At 38.5% G+C, this 15,939-nt stretch overlaps 1 protein-coding gene and 1 pseudogene across 1 annotated transcript; both read left to right on the plus strand.

The window, feature by feature from the left end:
- Positions 1-6,729: 6,729 nt before the first annotated feature.
- On the plus strand, positions 6,730-7,665 carry LOC114118319 (olfactory receptor 5W2-like; annotated as a pseudogene).
- A 5,308-nt stretch (positions 7,666-12,973) lies between these two features.
- Positions 12,974-13,903, plus strand: LOC101112713 (olfactory receptor 5W2-like). The gene has a single exon (XM_012108246.3). It carries the CDS (start codon positions 12,974-12,976, stop codon positions 13,901-13,903), a length of 930 nt encoding a protein of 309 aa, XP_011963636.2.
- Positions 13,904-15,939: the final 2,036 nt, after the last annotated feature.

Below are 15,939 nucleotides of genomic sequence, written 5' to 3' on the forward strand. Positions count from 1 at the left end.
TTGCTTAAACTCATGTCCAGTGAGTCAATGATGCCATCCAACAATCTCATACACTGTAACCCCCTTCTCCTCCTGCCCTCAATCTTTCCCAGCATCAAGGTCTTTTCCAGTGACTTGGCTCTTCATAACAGATGGCCAAAATATTGGAGCTTCAGCATCAGCATCAGTCTTTGCAATGAATATTCAGAGTTGATATGTTTCAGGATTGACTCCTTTGCTCCTAACGGACTCTCAAGAGTCTTCTCCAGCACCACAATTTGAAAGCATCCATTCTTCAGCCCTCAGCATTCTTTATGGTCCTACTCTCGCAACCTTACATGACTACTGGGAAAACCATAGCTTTAGCTGTTTGGGTCTTTGTCAGCAAAGTGGTATCTCTGCTTTTTAATACACTCTCTAGGTTTGTCATACCTTTCCTTCCAAGGAGCAAGCATCTTTTAATTTCAATGTCCATAGGGATTTTGGAACCCAAGAAAATAAAATCTATCATTGCTTCCACTTTTTCCCCATCTCTTTGCCATGAAGTGATGGGACCAGATGCTGTAATCTTTGTTTTTTGAATGTTGAGTTTTAAGACATCATTTTCACTCTCTTCTTTCATCTTCATCAAGAGACTCTTTAGTTCTTCTTCATTTCTCCCATTAGAGTAGTATCATCTGCGTATCTGAGGTTGTTGATATTTCTTAAGGCAATCTTGATTCCAGATTGGGCTTCATCCTATCTGGAATTTTGCATGATGTACTCTGCATATACAAGCTAAATAAACATGGTGACAATATACAACATTGATGTAAGTCCAGTTCTGACTGTTGTTTCTTGACTGCATACAGGTTTATCCGGAGGCAGGTAATGTGGTCTGGTATTTGCATCTCTTTAAGAATTTTCCACAGTTCTTTGTGATCCACACAGTCAAAGGCTTTTGCACAGTCAATGAAGCAGAAGTAAATTTTTTTTTTCTGGAATAACTGATGTTGGCAATTTGATCTCTGGTTCCTCTGCCCTTTCTAAAGCCAGCTTGTACATCTGGAAGCTCTTAGCTCATGTCTGTTCAAGCCTAGCTTGAAGGATTTTGAGCATTTCCTTGCAAGCATGTGTAATGAGCACAATTGCATGGTAGTCTGAGCATTCTTTGCCATTGCTCTTCTTTCACATTGGAATGAAATCTGACCTTTTCCAGTCTTGTGAGTTTTCCAAGTTTGCTGGCATATTGAAAGCAGCACTTTAACAGCATCTTTTTAAGATGTGAAATAGCTCAGCTATAATTCCATCACCTCCACTAGCTTTGTTCATAGTACTGCTTTCCAAGGCCCACTTGGCTTCGCACTCTAGGATGTCTGGCTTTAAGTTTGTGTCCACACCATCGTGGTTATCCAGGTCACTAAGACCTTGCTTTGTACAATTGAGCTATATCTGTAGGAAAATTTTCAAAGCAGGTATACTAGTATTTTTTACATTTTTTTCGCAGGTGGCTCAGTGATAAAGAATCTGCCAGCCAGTGCTGGAGATGCAGGAGACACAGGTTCCATCCTTGGGTTGGGAAGATAGACTGGAGGAGTATCAGTATTCTTGCTGGGAAAATTCCATGGACAGAGGATCCTGGCTGATTATGGTCCAGGGGGTTGCAATGAGATGCACATGGTCAAGCAACTGAGCACAGCACATTGTTTTCTACCCTTATAGTCATAAATACTTAATGGCAAATCTTTAGAAAGTACTACCTTTTCAAATCCTTGTGCCATTCAGCTTAGAAAATACAAAATAATCAGTGCTCTAATTTACGAGGTCTTAAATTTAGCAGAGGTTCTTACAAGAACAAATCAACATAACTCAGAAAAACAGTGCATAGTTTAGAGAATGTGAGGGAGACATAAAATCTATGCAATATCCTTTGGTATGTGGTTGGAAGATAGGAGCAAGATAATGTTTGGTGATGATGGCTGCCTTGAAAGGTAGCATTGACAAGAATAACATAGCATCATTATCCATGACAAAGAGTAGAAACAACCCAACATTTATCCAACTGAACAATGGGTCGATAAGTGTGCAATATCCATAAAAGGAAATATTATTGTGTGCCGGGAGCCAGTGTGAGGAATCCCGCCCGTGACAAGGTCATGAGGAAGGAAGCTGACATACGCAAGGCGTGCTCAGACTTCAGGGACCCCTCTGGAAATTCCTAAGCATGTACCCCAACAAAAATCTGCCGGCTTTTGTGCTCTGCTTTTCCACTCTTCTGACATTTTCTGGAAAAAGTCAATTCAGGGCTTTAGTCTTCTGCATTTGAAAGAGTGTTTCAATCCAAATACTCCTCTGATGGCTTTCTAGCCTGCCTGCAGGACTCCTACAGCTGCGCATGTGATTGTTTGAGGCCTCCTGACTGCAGGAGGCACAGGAAGATTAAAACATCCTAGGAATGTAGGAGCTTCCGAGGAGTCAAAATCTTTAGAATAGGACTGATTAAAGGTTTCATTTGTTGAGTCAATATTTGCTGCCAAATTTTCACATCCTTTAGTTGTAGATATAGTTAGAAAAACAAGTAGTAGACCTTGTGTTAGCAACATTAGATCTTTGAGTTAAGTACCTTCTTTGTTATATCCCACTGCACCTTTGTTCTATAGAGATGTAACTTTAATGTTAATGCTTTAAGGAGATGTAGATTAAAGAAAAACACTTCAGGGGAAACAAGATTAACATTCATTAAGGAAGAGAGCCAAAAAGTGTTAACAAGCCTCTTGGCCAGAAGATAATGTAAATCACCTGAGACCTTTTGTATACCAAATGATGTATAGAAAGAGCCTGAGCTGCGAACGCTACATAATCTTGTGTTACCCATTGATCTCTGTGTTTTATCAAAAGTATAAAAGGCCTTCTGAACAATAAAGGATGGGGCCAGCTTCTGGGGCCGGGGGCCAGCTTCTTGGACCAGCTTCTCTAACTAGTCTCCCGGCCTGGTTTCTTGGGGCTCTGGCTCCCCCGTGTCTCTCTCTCTCTCTCTTTCTTTCTCTCTCTCTTTCCCTCTCTCTGCTCTTTACTTTAACTTCAGGCTGAATCTCCACCTGGAGCGTGGAGGCTCGCCAGGTCTACTTACTTGCCCCGGCTGTTAAGACCCGCGAGAAAGGGAGCTTAAGGCGAGGCAACCTTAGATATTCAAGTGGGCGCCGGTGGCCCAACGTAGATGGTGCAATTCCTTGTCTGGAATTTTATTGGCCTTCTGAGTAAACCAAGCTATTCAGCCCTCTTCCTCCACTTAATCTTCTTACTACACTATAGTTTCTTAATCTAATCTTTGATTAATAAATAAACAAGTCTTTCCACGCCGACGCCGTCCACCCTTCGAATTCCCTGGATCCACCGGGGCTGGACCCCGGCAATTGTGCCCTACAATGAAACAGAATTCTGATTCTGACACATGAACAACATGGATGAGCCTTGATAATATTTCACTGAAGAAAAGAAGCATGAGAGAAGAAAAAATACAACACATATTGCATAATTCTGTTTATATGCAAGACTAAGAAACTGCTCAGAGTCAGAATATAGATTAGTGGTTGCCAGGGCTGGGGTCAGCAGGCATAGGGAATGAGAGCTAATAGGTGTGGGCTTTTTACTGAACTGATGAAAGTGTCCTGGAGGTAGATAGTAGTGATGACTGAAAAGCCTTGAAAACACAATAAAACTTACAAAAAACCTATCTACTTTAAAAGGGTGAATTTTATGGTGTATGTGATATGAGTATTATATTTCAATATAAAAGAAAATACAGTAGGAATGTAGTAATACTCCTAAATGAGGTATGAAAGAGAATGTTTCAAAAACAATGAAAAATGCAAAGAAGTTAGAAGTGATGGAGGGAGGGACCTTTTTTGAGTTTCCTTAGGTTTCCTGTTTTATGAGAGAAGGAGGAGATGGTTTCAGGGTAACTGTTAGGCAGTCCTAAAATTTGCAGTTTTCTTCCTAACACAGAGCGATTTGGTAACAACAGTGAAGCACAAAGGCTCAGCTGGTGCTAAGCTGTTTTGAATCCTCAAGGGAATATAGAGAAACAGAAATATAATTAATGGAGTGTTTATATAACATCAAAGCCTAAGGGCAGTAGCACTGGGATTTAAGACCTAATGTACCTGGTAAAATAAAAGGCCACCTGCCTGTGGGTCTTCCCTGGTGGCTCAGGTGGTAAAGCGCCCGCTTGCAGTACAAGAGACCGAGGTGTGATCCCTGGATGGGGAAGATCCCTGGGAGAAGGGAAGAGCAACCCACTCCAGTATTCTTGCTTGGAGAAGTCCATGGACAGAGGAGCCAGAGAGGGTCACACGGGGTCACAAAGAGCTGGACACAACTGAGTGACTAACACACCCTGGTTGTTGTTCAGCTATTCAAGCCCTGCTCATCTCAGGTAGGTTTCTAGATCCTAACTTAAGGAATATAGGAGAAAACACAACTTTTTTAGAAAAAGTTTTGTAAATGGAATATTTTATGCCTCCTATTCTCTAAAATCTTCATTTAATGGCTAGTAATAATATTTTCTTCTCAGAAGTGAATGAGTCTGAACTTGTTAATATCCACACATAATTACTTTTAATTTATTTCATTTTGTTCTTGGTTCATGGGAACACCTTCACTCTTTTTATCATTTCTTAAGTACTAAAAAACAATTTAAGGTATATATTGTTTTATTGAAAAAATAGTGTTGGTACCACAGTAAAAATAAAAACATGTACAAATTCATCTCCACATGAACCATATGCCCTGGGGGTCACAAAGAGTCAGATATGACTGAGTGACTGAACTGAACTAAGGGAAAAAGTCTATTACTTATATTCTGTTCTCAGATACATTAAATATATATATATATACACATTCACACACATAAATACATACATATAAGATAGGGAGAAGTCTATGTATTTTAGAAGTATTTATTGCCACTCTTTTCATTTATATTTTATTAAATTAAAGGAGATTTTTTTTATTTAAAATCACTTTATTGCTAAAAAAAAATACCAGAACAATCACAACAGTAACATCAAAGATCACTGATCACCATAACAAACATAGTAATAATGAAAAAGGTTGAAATATTGTGAGCATTACCAACATGTGACCCAAAGACACAAAGCGAGCAAATGCTGTTGGAAAAATGGCACCAGTAGACTTGCTCAATGAAGGAGTGCCACAGTCCTTCAATCTGTGAAACACACCACATGCAAGAAGCACAGTGAAGTGAAGCCCAACAAAACAAGCTATGCCTGCACTTGGGGGAGTTACATAACATTTGCTGATATACTTATGAAAGCTCATAACAGGATCTGAGATTTCAGGGGAAAGAACATGAGGCACCTGGCAATGAATAGACATATGGCTGCTAACGCCTTGCTGGTCCAGTCTCAGTGACAGCTCTGCACTCAGGAAAACTTAATCCCAGACACACTGGGATGGCTGGTCACCCACATCACCCTCTGTTCTTACAAAACCATCCCGGTGCTAAACCTTTCGCCTCTTTCCTTCAGCACTGCCTTCACCTTGGCAGGCCTGCAGGCCGGGCCTTCTCCTAACCACAGGAATGATGCTGTTTTACAGGGGAAAGGCAACTTGGCAACTTAGCCTCAAGGTCAGGCCTAATTAATTCTCTCCCAGGCCTCTCACAGCCCCAGGAAGTGCACCTTCCTCTGGGAAGTCCCTACAAATCCTTGTTGATGAGCCAGAAAGAGCATGTGGCTTTTTCTTCAGATTTCTTTTTTATGGCATGCTGTTGTTCCTAGACTTCTTTATTGTTTTCTCACTTGCAGACTCCATTTACCTCCAAACTACTTTCACCAACTGCTATGCTGACTCTTTTTTTAAACTACTGATTTGATACTTTGGTGCTGAAATAACTAAGCCATCTCTGAATGGTCCAGTGTTTACAAATTGAGATAGAAATATGTTCCTATCATAAATTGAATCCAGAAAGGAGATTTAAAATCTAAAGTGATGCAAATGTATGTGGTACATTCTGTTGCTTTTATTTCTTTTTAACTTTTTTCTTCCACTGGTCAATAGATTCATCCCTTGACTACAACTATTACAAAAGAGATAATGAGCATTGTGGGAAAGCAATTATAAATTTCTAGCAAAAAGGTAAATAATACTTACTTCATGTATCTCCAAATACTAAACACAACATAAACTAAAATCTGTACCATAATAATTTTTTTATTACTGCTAGACAGTGTTATACTCATTGTTTCTGGAACTAAGTTAAAGACTCTTAAATTTATCATGTGTTTTTGAGAAACATAAATTTTGTAATTATCTTTTCTAATCATTGTTTGTATTCAAGTGAATATTTTCAAGCATAGAAAATGCTTAGTCTCATATCTTAAACCTGGCTTTGCTATCACTGGTGTCTCTTATTGAAGAGATAAGGAGAGTGGAATTTGTTGATATCTACCCACTGAGATAAGGAAAATAATGCTCAGAGAAGAGCTTGTGGAAAGGAGCATACCTCATGAATGATATCTAAATTTACATCACTATTTCTCAAAGCTCAATTCCAGATAATTTTTATTACTGCTTAATATATAGATATCCCTCTTCAAGTATACATACACCTGACATGAATTATTTTCTAAATATAAAGATATAGAAAAAAATCATGCTCTATTTTATATTTTGCAGATGTGCAGAAGTGTTACACATCCAGGTGTCATTTTCTTGATCACTTGCTAAAACTTTAGACAAGAACAAAGAAGAATGAGTAGAGAGAATTGCTCCTCCTTGACTTAGTTCATTTTCTTGGGAATTACTGAGAACACTGAGAACAAAGTGATCCTATTTACAATGTTTCTCCTTGTTTATCTCATCAATCTTCTGGCAAATCTGGGAATGATCACCCTCATTAGGATGGATCCCCAGCTGCACACACCCATGTACTTTTTCCTCAGCCACCTCTCCTTCTGTGACCTCTGCTATTCCACAGCCATCGGCCCTAAGATGCTGGTGGACCTATTTGCCAAGAACAAGTCAATCTCTTTCTGTGGCTGCGCTCTGCAATTCTTGGTCTTCTGTATCTTTGCCGATTCGGAGTGTCTCCTGCTGGCAGTGATGGCCTATGACCGGTACAAGGCCATCAGCAGCCCCTTGCTCTACGCAGTCAGCATGTCCAGCAGGGTGCGCTCCCTGCTGGTGGCTGGGGTTTACCTGGTGGCAATGGCAGATGCTCTGATACACACGACATTAGCATTCCGCTTATGTTTCTGTGGGTCAAATGTGATTAACCATTTCTTCTGTGATTTGCCTCCACTTTTCCTCCTTTCCTGCTCTGATATACAGGTCAATGAGCTGGTGTTGTTTATTGTTTTCGGTTTCATTGAGCTGAGTACAATTTCAGGAGTCCTTGTCTCTTATTGTTATATCATCCTTTCAGTCTTGAAAATCCACTCTGCTGAGGGGAGGTTCAAAGCTTTCTCCACCTGCACATTCCACCTAACTGCGGTGGCCATTTTCCAGGGAACCCTGCTCTTCATGAATTTCAGGCCGAGCTCATCCTACTCTCTAGATGAAGACAAAATGACCTCATTGTTTTACACCCTTGTGATTCCCACGTTAAACCCTCTGATTTATAGTTTGCGGAACAATGATGTAAAAGAGGCCCTAGAAAAATTGAAAAATAAACTATATTTTTAAATAGTTTATTATATATCTCTACATATGGCTATACACATATAGTAATTGCTTAATTAAAATTATATGGCATGATACGTGAGAAACATAATTTTTCCAGATTCCTAAATGAACAATTATTTGTATTAAACCCCACTCTTAAGAGATATTGCAGTTCCCCTCAAATGTTATGCTTAATATGTGGCCAGAGTTTCTATAAGGCACTTGCTATTTTTGAAAAACCTTTTGACATTTCTAGCTGTGCTAATTCTGGACTAATTTTCCATTCAAACATTATTTCAATTTCACTAAGACATTATGCATGTATTGAGCAATCTTCCACCACTTAGATTCTTTATATTTTATATAGTACATTTTTTTTTTAGATTTTAATGAACTTAAGTTGGTGCTAATATTAGCTAATAATGAACTAAACAGTCAAGTAAGTCATAATTAGACTTAAAATCATCATGGAATAAAAAATTGAGTGCTGTAAATCCAAAAGCAAACTCTATAAAACTAGTATAAAGTAAAAGCATCTTTGGATAAAGATATTCCGTCTCATATCTAAGAAAGATCCATTTTGGGTGAGGAACAGATAGCCGTCAGAGGATGTGACCATGGGACAAGTCTTGAAGTAGAGAATCCCCTGTCTTTAGCGGTAAAGAAGTCATGTTTTCTGCAACATGGGGTATTCCAAGGATGTTAATCTAAGAAAACTATGTCAGTCGGAGAAAAACTAGTAATGTATGATCTCATGTACATGTGGGACCTAAAAAGGTAGAATGAACTCATAGAAACAGAAAGAAGATTATTGGTTGCTAGGAGTTGGAAGGTGGGAGAAATGGGTGATGCTGTTCAAAGTGTGCCAAGCTTTTGTTATTACATTTGACGAATAAGTTCTGGGGATCTAATATCCATGGTGACTCTGGTTAACCATGCCATATTATAAGCTTGAAATGAGCTACAAAAGTGGATCTTAAATGGTCTCACTATACACACACTACAATGGTAACTGTGTGAGGTGTGAATGTGTTAACCAATTTTAGTGTTGTAATCATTTCACAATGTATACATAGAGCAAATCATCACGTTGTTTATCTATTGAATGCAAATGCTATTTGACAGTTATATCTGAATAAATCAGGGGAAAAAAGAAGAAAGGAAGTTGGAAATTAGGTTACAAAGAGCAATGGGGAAAGCCTTGGTAAACTGTATTACTGCGCTGCCATTATCAGCTATCAACAGTGTGTCATATCGCCTAAGATGATTGCCTTTCCTTTTCCCTCATTTTCCGCCATTGTTAAACATCTTTCTTTGTCTCTTTGAATTCCACAAACAACCATCTACTTAAGGCATTATTTTACTTTCTGTGACCTTAGGAAGCAGCCCAGTCACACCAGATAACAAAATGGAAGACCATGTTTGAGGAGTATGGAGAATTCAATTGCTATCTGTTTGGGAGGGCTTAAGGAGGACATAAAAGTGTAATGTCCAAGATGTTTTTTTCCAATTTTATATATAACTAAAATAAATAATAGAAAACAAATTATTTTAAGAAAAATATTACAACTGCACATGGAGCAACAGACTGGTTCCAAATAGGAAAAGGAGTACGTCAAGGCTGTATATTGTCACCCTGCTTATTGAACTTCTATGCAGAGTACATCATGAGAAACGCTGGGCTGGAAGAAGCACAAGCTGGAATCAAGATTGCCAGGAGAAATATCAGTAATCTCAGATATGCAGATGACACCACCCTTATGGCAGAAAGTGAAGAGGAACTAAAAAGCCTCTTGATGAAAGTGAAAGAGGAGAGTGAAGAAGTTGGCTTAAAGCTCAACATTCAGAAAACTAGGATTATGGCATCTGGTCCCATCACTTCATGGGAAATAGACGGGGAAACAGTGGAAACAGTGTCAGACTTTATTCTGGGGGGCTCCAAAATCACTGCAGATGGTGACTGCAGCCATGAAATTAAAAGACACTCCATGGAAGAAAAGTTATGACCAACCTAGACAGCATATTCAAAAGCAGAGACATTAGTCAAGGCTATGGTTTCTCCAGTAGTCATGTATGGATATGAGAGTTGGACTGTGAAGAAAGCTGAGAACCAAAGAATTGATGCTTTTGAACTGTGGTGTTGGAGAAGACTCTTGAGGGTCCCTTGGACTGCAAGGAGATCTAACCAGTCCATTCTAAAGGAGATCAGTCCTGGGTGTTCTTTGGAAGGAATGATGCTAAACTTGAAACTCCAGTACTTTGGCCACCTCATGCGAAGAGTGGACTCATTGGAAAAGACTGATGCTGGGAGGGATTGGGGGGGCAGGAGGAGAAGGGGATGACAGAGGATGAGATGGCTGGATGGCATCACCGACTCTATGGACATGAATCTGAGTGAACTCCAGGAGTTGATGATGGACAGGGAGGCCTGGCGTACTGCAATTCATGGGGTCGCAAAGAGTTGGACACGACTGAGCGACTGAACTGAACTGAACTGAACTGAATAGAACTCCGTTGATTTAGAAAAAATCGTCACCATGCACAATTTTTAAAATGAGACATCTTCACTCATGTGTTCTATATACATAAAAAATTCCCAAAGCAGGTATGTTTTTATCCTTGTAATTGTTCTCTGTTCTTCATTTGATAGTGAAAAATGCATAACAATAAATATTTAGAAACCACTACATTTACAAATCCTCGCACCATGTAGTTTAGGAAGTACAAAGCAACCATTGATTTCATTCCCATGGCCTTTAATGCAGTAAAAAAAAAAAAAAAAAAAAAAAAAAACCACCTTAAATAAATAAAATAAACATAATTCAGAAAAGAGTGCACTATTTAGACAATGTGATGAAGTCACAAAATCAGTGAAATGTCCTTGGATGATATGTGGTTGGAGAATGGGAAAAAGCTGATATTTGGTAATGAGGGCTATCTTGAAAGGGATCGACAGGAATGTTTACAGTGTCATTAGTCATATCAGCTGAACAGTAGAAACAAGCCAGTGTTCATCCTTCTGAAAAATGGATCACCAAAGTATATTATATCCTTAACATGAAATGCTATTCAGCCACATAATGAAACGGAATTCTAACACATGCAACAACATGGATGAAACTGGTAAATATTTTACCAAAGAAAATAAACCTGACAAGAAGCACACACACACAGCATGATTCTCTTTATACGCAAGGCCAATAATAGGAAACCACACAGGATCAGAAAGTAGATTAGCAGTGGCCAGGCTCGAGAGGGAGGAAAGGAGAGTGAGAGCTAGAAGGTGTAGATTTCTTCTGGGGCTGATGAAGATGTTCTGGAAGTAGACTGTAGTAATGAGTGAACAAATTTGAAAGTGCACTAAAAATCGAAGAACTGTATACATTAGAAGGATGATTTTATGACATAGGATTATATTTCAAGATAAAAGAAAATGTGATCAAAGTGTAATATTCTGACATGAGGTAGTGAAGGAGAATATTTTGTGTTCAAAAACACAATGAACAATCAAAAAGGGTTGGATGAAGGGGGATCTTTTAGAATTTCACTAAGTTTCCTCTTTGACTCAAGAAAGAGAAGGTAGTTTTCAGGTAGCTGACACACACCATACACACCATTTGCTGTACCCTTCCTTCCACAGAGCAATTTGGACACAATAATGAAGCAGAAAAACTCTGTTTCTGCTAAATTGTTTCTGAACTCACAGGGGAATGTTGTGCTGGTTGTCCTGTTTCAAAGTCTGTCTGACTCTGCACCCTCAGGGATGGCAAGGCACCAGGCTCCTCTGTCCACCACTATCTCCCAGAGTTTGCTCAAATTAACGTCCATTGAGTCAGTGATGCTATCTAGCCATGTCTTCCTCTGCCAGGGGAATATACGGAAGCATAAATATAATTAATGAAGTGTTTGAATAACACTAAAGCCTAAGGGCCATAGCACAGGGATTTAAGTCCCAATATACCTGGTGAAATAAAAGACCAAATGCACATTACTGTTCAACTAACCAAGACCTGCTCTTTCCAGGTATGTTTCCAGATCCTAACTGAAGAAAAATAAGAGAAAATATTTAAACTGGGGGGAAAATAAAAGTTTGTAAATGAAGGACTTTATGCCTACCTACTCATTAAAATCTGCATTTAATAGCAAATAATATTTTCTTCACAAAATTGGAAGAGTCTGTCTGAACTTGTTAACATTCATAATGTAATTTTATTTTCATGCTGGCTCACATAAAAGTCTTTGCTCTTTTTGCAATGAGCAACTGTTCATGAATATAAATTGTGTTTTGCTTTATAGAAACAAAAAAAATAAGGTGTGTTTTCTTTTATTGCATAGATACCGCAATAAAAACAAAAACCTGTCCAAATTCACCTCCATGTAAACCAGGTACTATATTTACTTAGGTCTAAAAAAAAAAGTGCATTGCTTTCACTTCAATTTAGATATATACACAGGCATACACATAAACACAACAGAGAGAGCAAGGTCTTTGCATTTTAGAAGCATTTATTATCCCTCATCTAATTTACATTCAATTAAATTGAAAGTCATTTAAAATCTAAAGTGATGCAAATATATGTGGTACATTCTATTGTTTTCACTTCTTTTAGCTCTTTTCTTCCACTGGTCAAGAGAGTCATCCTAGACGGTAACCTCTCCACAAAGAGGTAATGAGCATTATGGGAAAGCAATAGCAAGTTTCTAGGAGCAGGTCAGTAATAACTTATTTCATGTCTCACCAAATGCTAAGCAGAAGATAAGCTAAAACCAGCAACACAATGATTTTTACTATTACTAGCCATTGATGTACTCACTGTTTCTGGAACTAAGAAGAACATTCTTAAACCAATCATGTCTTTTTGAGAGACAAAAAATAGTAATCTTTTTTGTATTCAAGTGAATATTTTTAAACAAAGGGAAAACTCAGTACAAAGTCTTAGAATCTGATCTTGCTAACACTGGTGTCTCTTCCATGTGGTTTTAAAGAACTTTAGAAAGGCAAAATCATCCAGCTCTTCTCTCTGATATAAGAAAAATAAGGCTCAGAGAAGAGTTTGTAGAAAGTAGCAACCTCATGAGTGGCAACCAGATTGACTTGAAACATTCTCAAGGGTCTTCCTCATATGCCTTTTATTATTGCAGAATAGACAGTTATGCCTCTTCAAAGAGTAGGTACAAGACTGGATTATTTTCTAAGGATAAAAAGACAATTAAGGAAAAACAGCATGCTCTGCCTTATGATTTTTGTTGTTGTTGTGCAGAAGCATTAAACACACATATGTGATTTTCTTGATAACTTTCTCAAAAGTTTGCACAAGATCTAAGAAGAATGGAAAGAGAGAATTGCTCCTCCATGACTGAGTTCATTTTCTTGGGAATTACTGATAACGCTGAGAACAAACTCATCCTATTTACAATGTTTCTCCTTGTTTATCTCATCAATCTTCTGGCAAATCTGGGAATGATCACCCTCATTAGGATGGATCCCCAGCTGCACACACCCATGTACTTTTTCCTCAGCCACCTCTCCTTCTGTGACCTCTGCTATTCCACAGCCATCGGCCCTAAGATGCTGGTGGACCTGTTTGCCAAGAACAAATCAATCCCCTCCTATAGCTGTGCTCTGCAATTTTTGGTTTTCTGTATCTTTGTCGATTCTGAGTGTCTCCTGCTGGCAGTGATGGCCTATGACCGGTACAAGGCCATCAGCAGCCCCTTGCTCTACGCAGTCAGCATGTCCAGCAGGGTGTGCTCCCTGCTCATGGCGGGGGTTTACCTGGTGGGAATGATAGATGGTTTGATAAACACGACATTAGCATTCCATTTATGCTTCTGTGGGTCAAATGAGATTAACCACTTTTTTTGTGATGTTCCTCCTCTCCTGTTGATATCTTGCTCAGACACACAGGTCAATGAGTTAGTGATATTCATGATTTTTGGCTTCATTGAATTAAGCTCCATTTCAGGAGTCCTTGTCTCTTATTGTTATATCATCCTAGCAGTCTTGAAGATCCACTCTGCTGAAGGGAGGTTCAAAGCTTTCTCCACCTGCACCTCCCACCTAACTGCTGTGGCAATTTTCCAGGGAACTCTGCTCTTCATGTATTTCAGGCCGAGCTCATCCTACTCTCTAGATGAAGACAAAATGGCCTCATTGTTTTACACCCTCGTGATTCCCATGTTAAACCCTCTGATTTACAGCCTAAGGAACAAGGATGTGAAACAGGCCCTGGAAAAATTGAAAAATAAATGGTTTTAGTTTTTTTATTAGGCATTTGTGTATACCTATGCATTCAAATACATATATTGTTTGTTGATTTACTAAAATTAAATGATAGGATACATGAGAATAATAATTTCTCAAATTATTAAAGTGATATTTGTACTAAATCCTAATTTTGTTTCCCCCACACATGTCATGTTTCATTATGCTTTAAGGATTTGTGTGTGTGTGTGTGTGTGTGTGTGTGTGTGTGTGTAGCACTTTGTCTGTGTGAAAACCTTTTCTGTCTTTTCCATTGTAGTAATTTTGTTCATTGTTTAATTCAAACATTGTTTTCAATTACACTAAGATTTATTGTGCGTTTACTCAGTGATCTTTGAGCCTGTAGCCTTTTTATATATTATTCTAGATCTTATAGTTTATGTACTACAGAAGTTAGTACTAAAAACAAATTTAAAAAACAGTCAAGTAATTCATCATTGGCCTCAAATTCATCATGACATAAAACATAAAGGGCTATAATTTCAAAACAAAAATATCTAAAACTATTCAAAAAGAAAAGCTACTTTGGATAGAGATCTTCAGTCAAATTTTAAAAAGATTCAATCTGGGAAATGAAAAGGTTGTAGTCAAAGGATCTGACAGTTATTCAGATCTTAAAGTGGCATTACTGACTCAATGGACATGAGTTTAAGTAAACTCCAGCATTGGTGATGGACAAGGAGGCCTGGCGTGCTGCAGTCCATGGGGTCCCAAAGAGTTGGACACAACCGAGTGACTGAACTGAACTGAACTGAAGTGTGCATGTCTATGTCTTTTAGAAGTCATGTTTTCTACAACATGGAAGAACTGTGAGGTCATGTGTTATGTGAAATATCAATAGAGAGGAAGACAAGTGCTGTATGATCTCAATTATGTGTAAAATCTAAAAAGTCAAATTCAGGAACTCCCTGACAGCCCAGTGATTAGAACTCAATGCATTCACGAACTGGGTCCAGTTTGATCCCTGATCAGGGAACTAAGATCCCGGCAAGCTGAGTGCTACAGTCCAAAAATAATAATAATAATAATAAGATGAAATTCACAAAAACATACTGAGTTGAATGTTGCTAGGGCCCAAAAGGTAGGGGAAATTGGTGATATTGCAAAAAGTGTACAAACTTTGTTATTTGACGAATAATTAAGGGGATCTAAATGTATATGGTATATCTAGTTAACAATAATGAAAACTTGAGAAATTTGCAAAAAAAAGTATATCTTAACTGTCCTCACTATACACACACTCAAAATGGTAACACTGTGAGATGAAGCCTGTGTTAATCAACCTTATTGTGTTAATCATTTCTCAATGCATACATTATATCACATTCTGTACTAATAATTACACATGGTGTACATTTGAATAAGTTCACATCACATTTGAATAAGTTCACTTCAGTTCAGTCTCTCATTCGTGTCTGACTCCTTGAGATCCCATGAATCGCAGCACGGCAGGCCTCCCTGTACATCACTAACTCCTGGAGTTTACCCAAATTCATGTCCATTGAGTTGGTGATGCCATCCAGCCATCTCATCCTCTGTCGTCCCCTTCTTCTCCTGCCCCCAATCCCTCCCAGCATCAGAGTCTTTCCAGTGAGTCAATTCTTCACATGAAGTGGCCAAAGTACTGGAGTTTCAGCTTCAACATCATTCCTTTTAATGAATATTCAGGGTTGATTTCCTTTAGGATGGACTGGTTGGATCTCCTTGCAGTCCAAGGGACTCTCAAGAGTCTTCTCCAACACCACAGTTCAAAAGCATCAATTCTTCGGTGCTCAGCTTTCTTCACAGTCCAAATCTCACATCCATACATAACCACTGGAAAAACCAAAACCTTGACTAGACGGACATTTATTGGCAAAGTAATGTCTCTGCTTTTGAATAGGCTATCTAGGTTGGTCATAACTTTCCTTCCAAGGAATAAGCGTCTTTTAATTTCATGGCTGCTATCACCATCTGCAGTGATTTTGAAGCCCCCCAAAATAAAGTTTTGTGTCACTGTTTCCACTGTTTCCCCATCTATTTCCCATGAA

Source organism: Ovis aries, chromosome 15 (genome assembly GCF_016772045.2).
Source record: "Ovis aries strain OAR_USU_Benz2616 breed Rambouillet chromosome 15, ARS-UI_Ramb_v3.0, whole genome shotgun sequence".
Classification (NCBI taxonomy): domain Eukaryota; kingdom Metazoa; phylum Chordata; class Mammalia; order Artiodactyla; family Bovidae; genus Ovis; species Ovis aries.

Bases quoted from the DNA above. Each gene is read 5' to 3' on its own strand.
- LOC101112713 (XM_012108246.3), top strand. From the start codon at position 12,974: ATGGAAAGAGAGAATTGCTCCTCCATGACTGAGTTCATTTTCTTGGGA.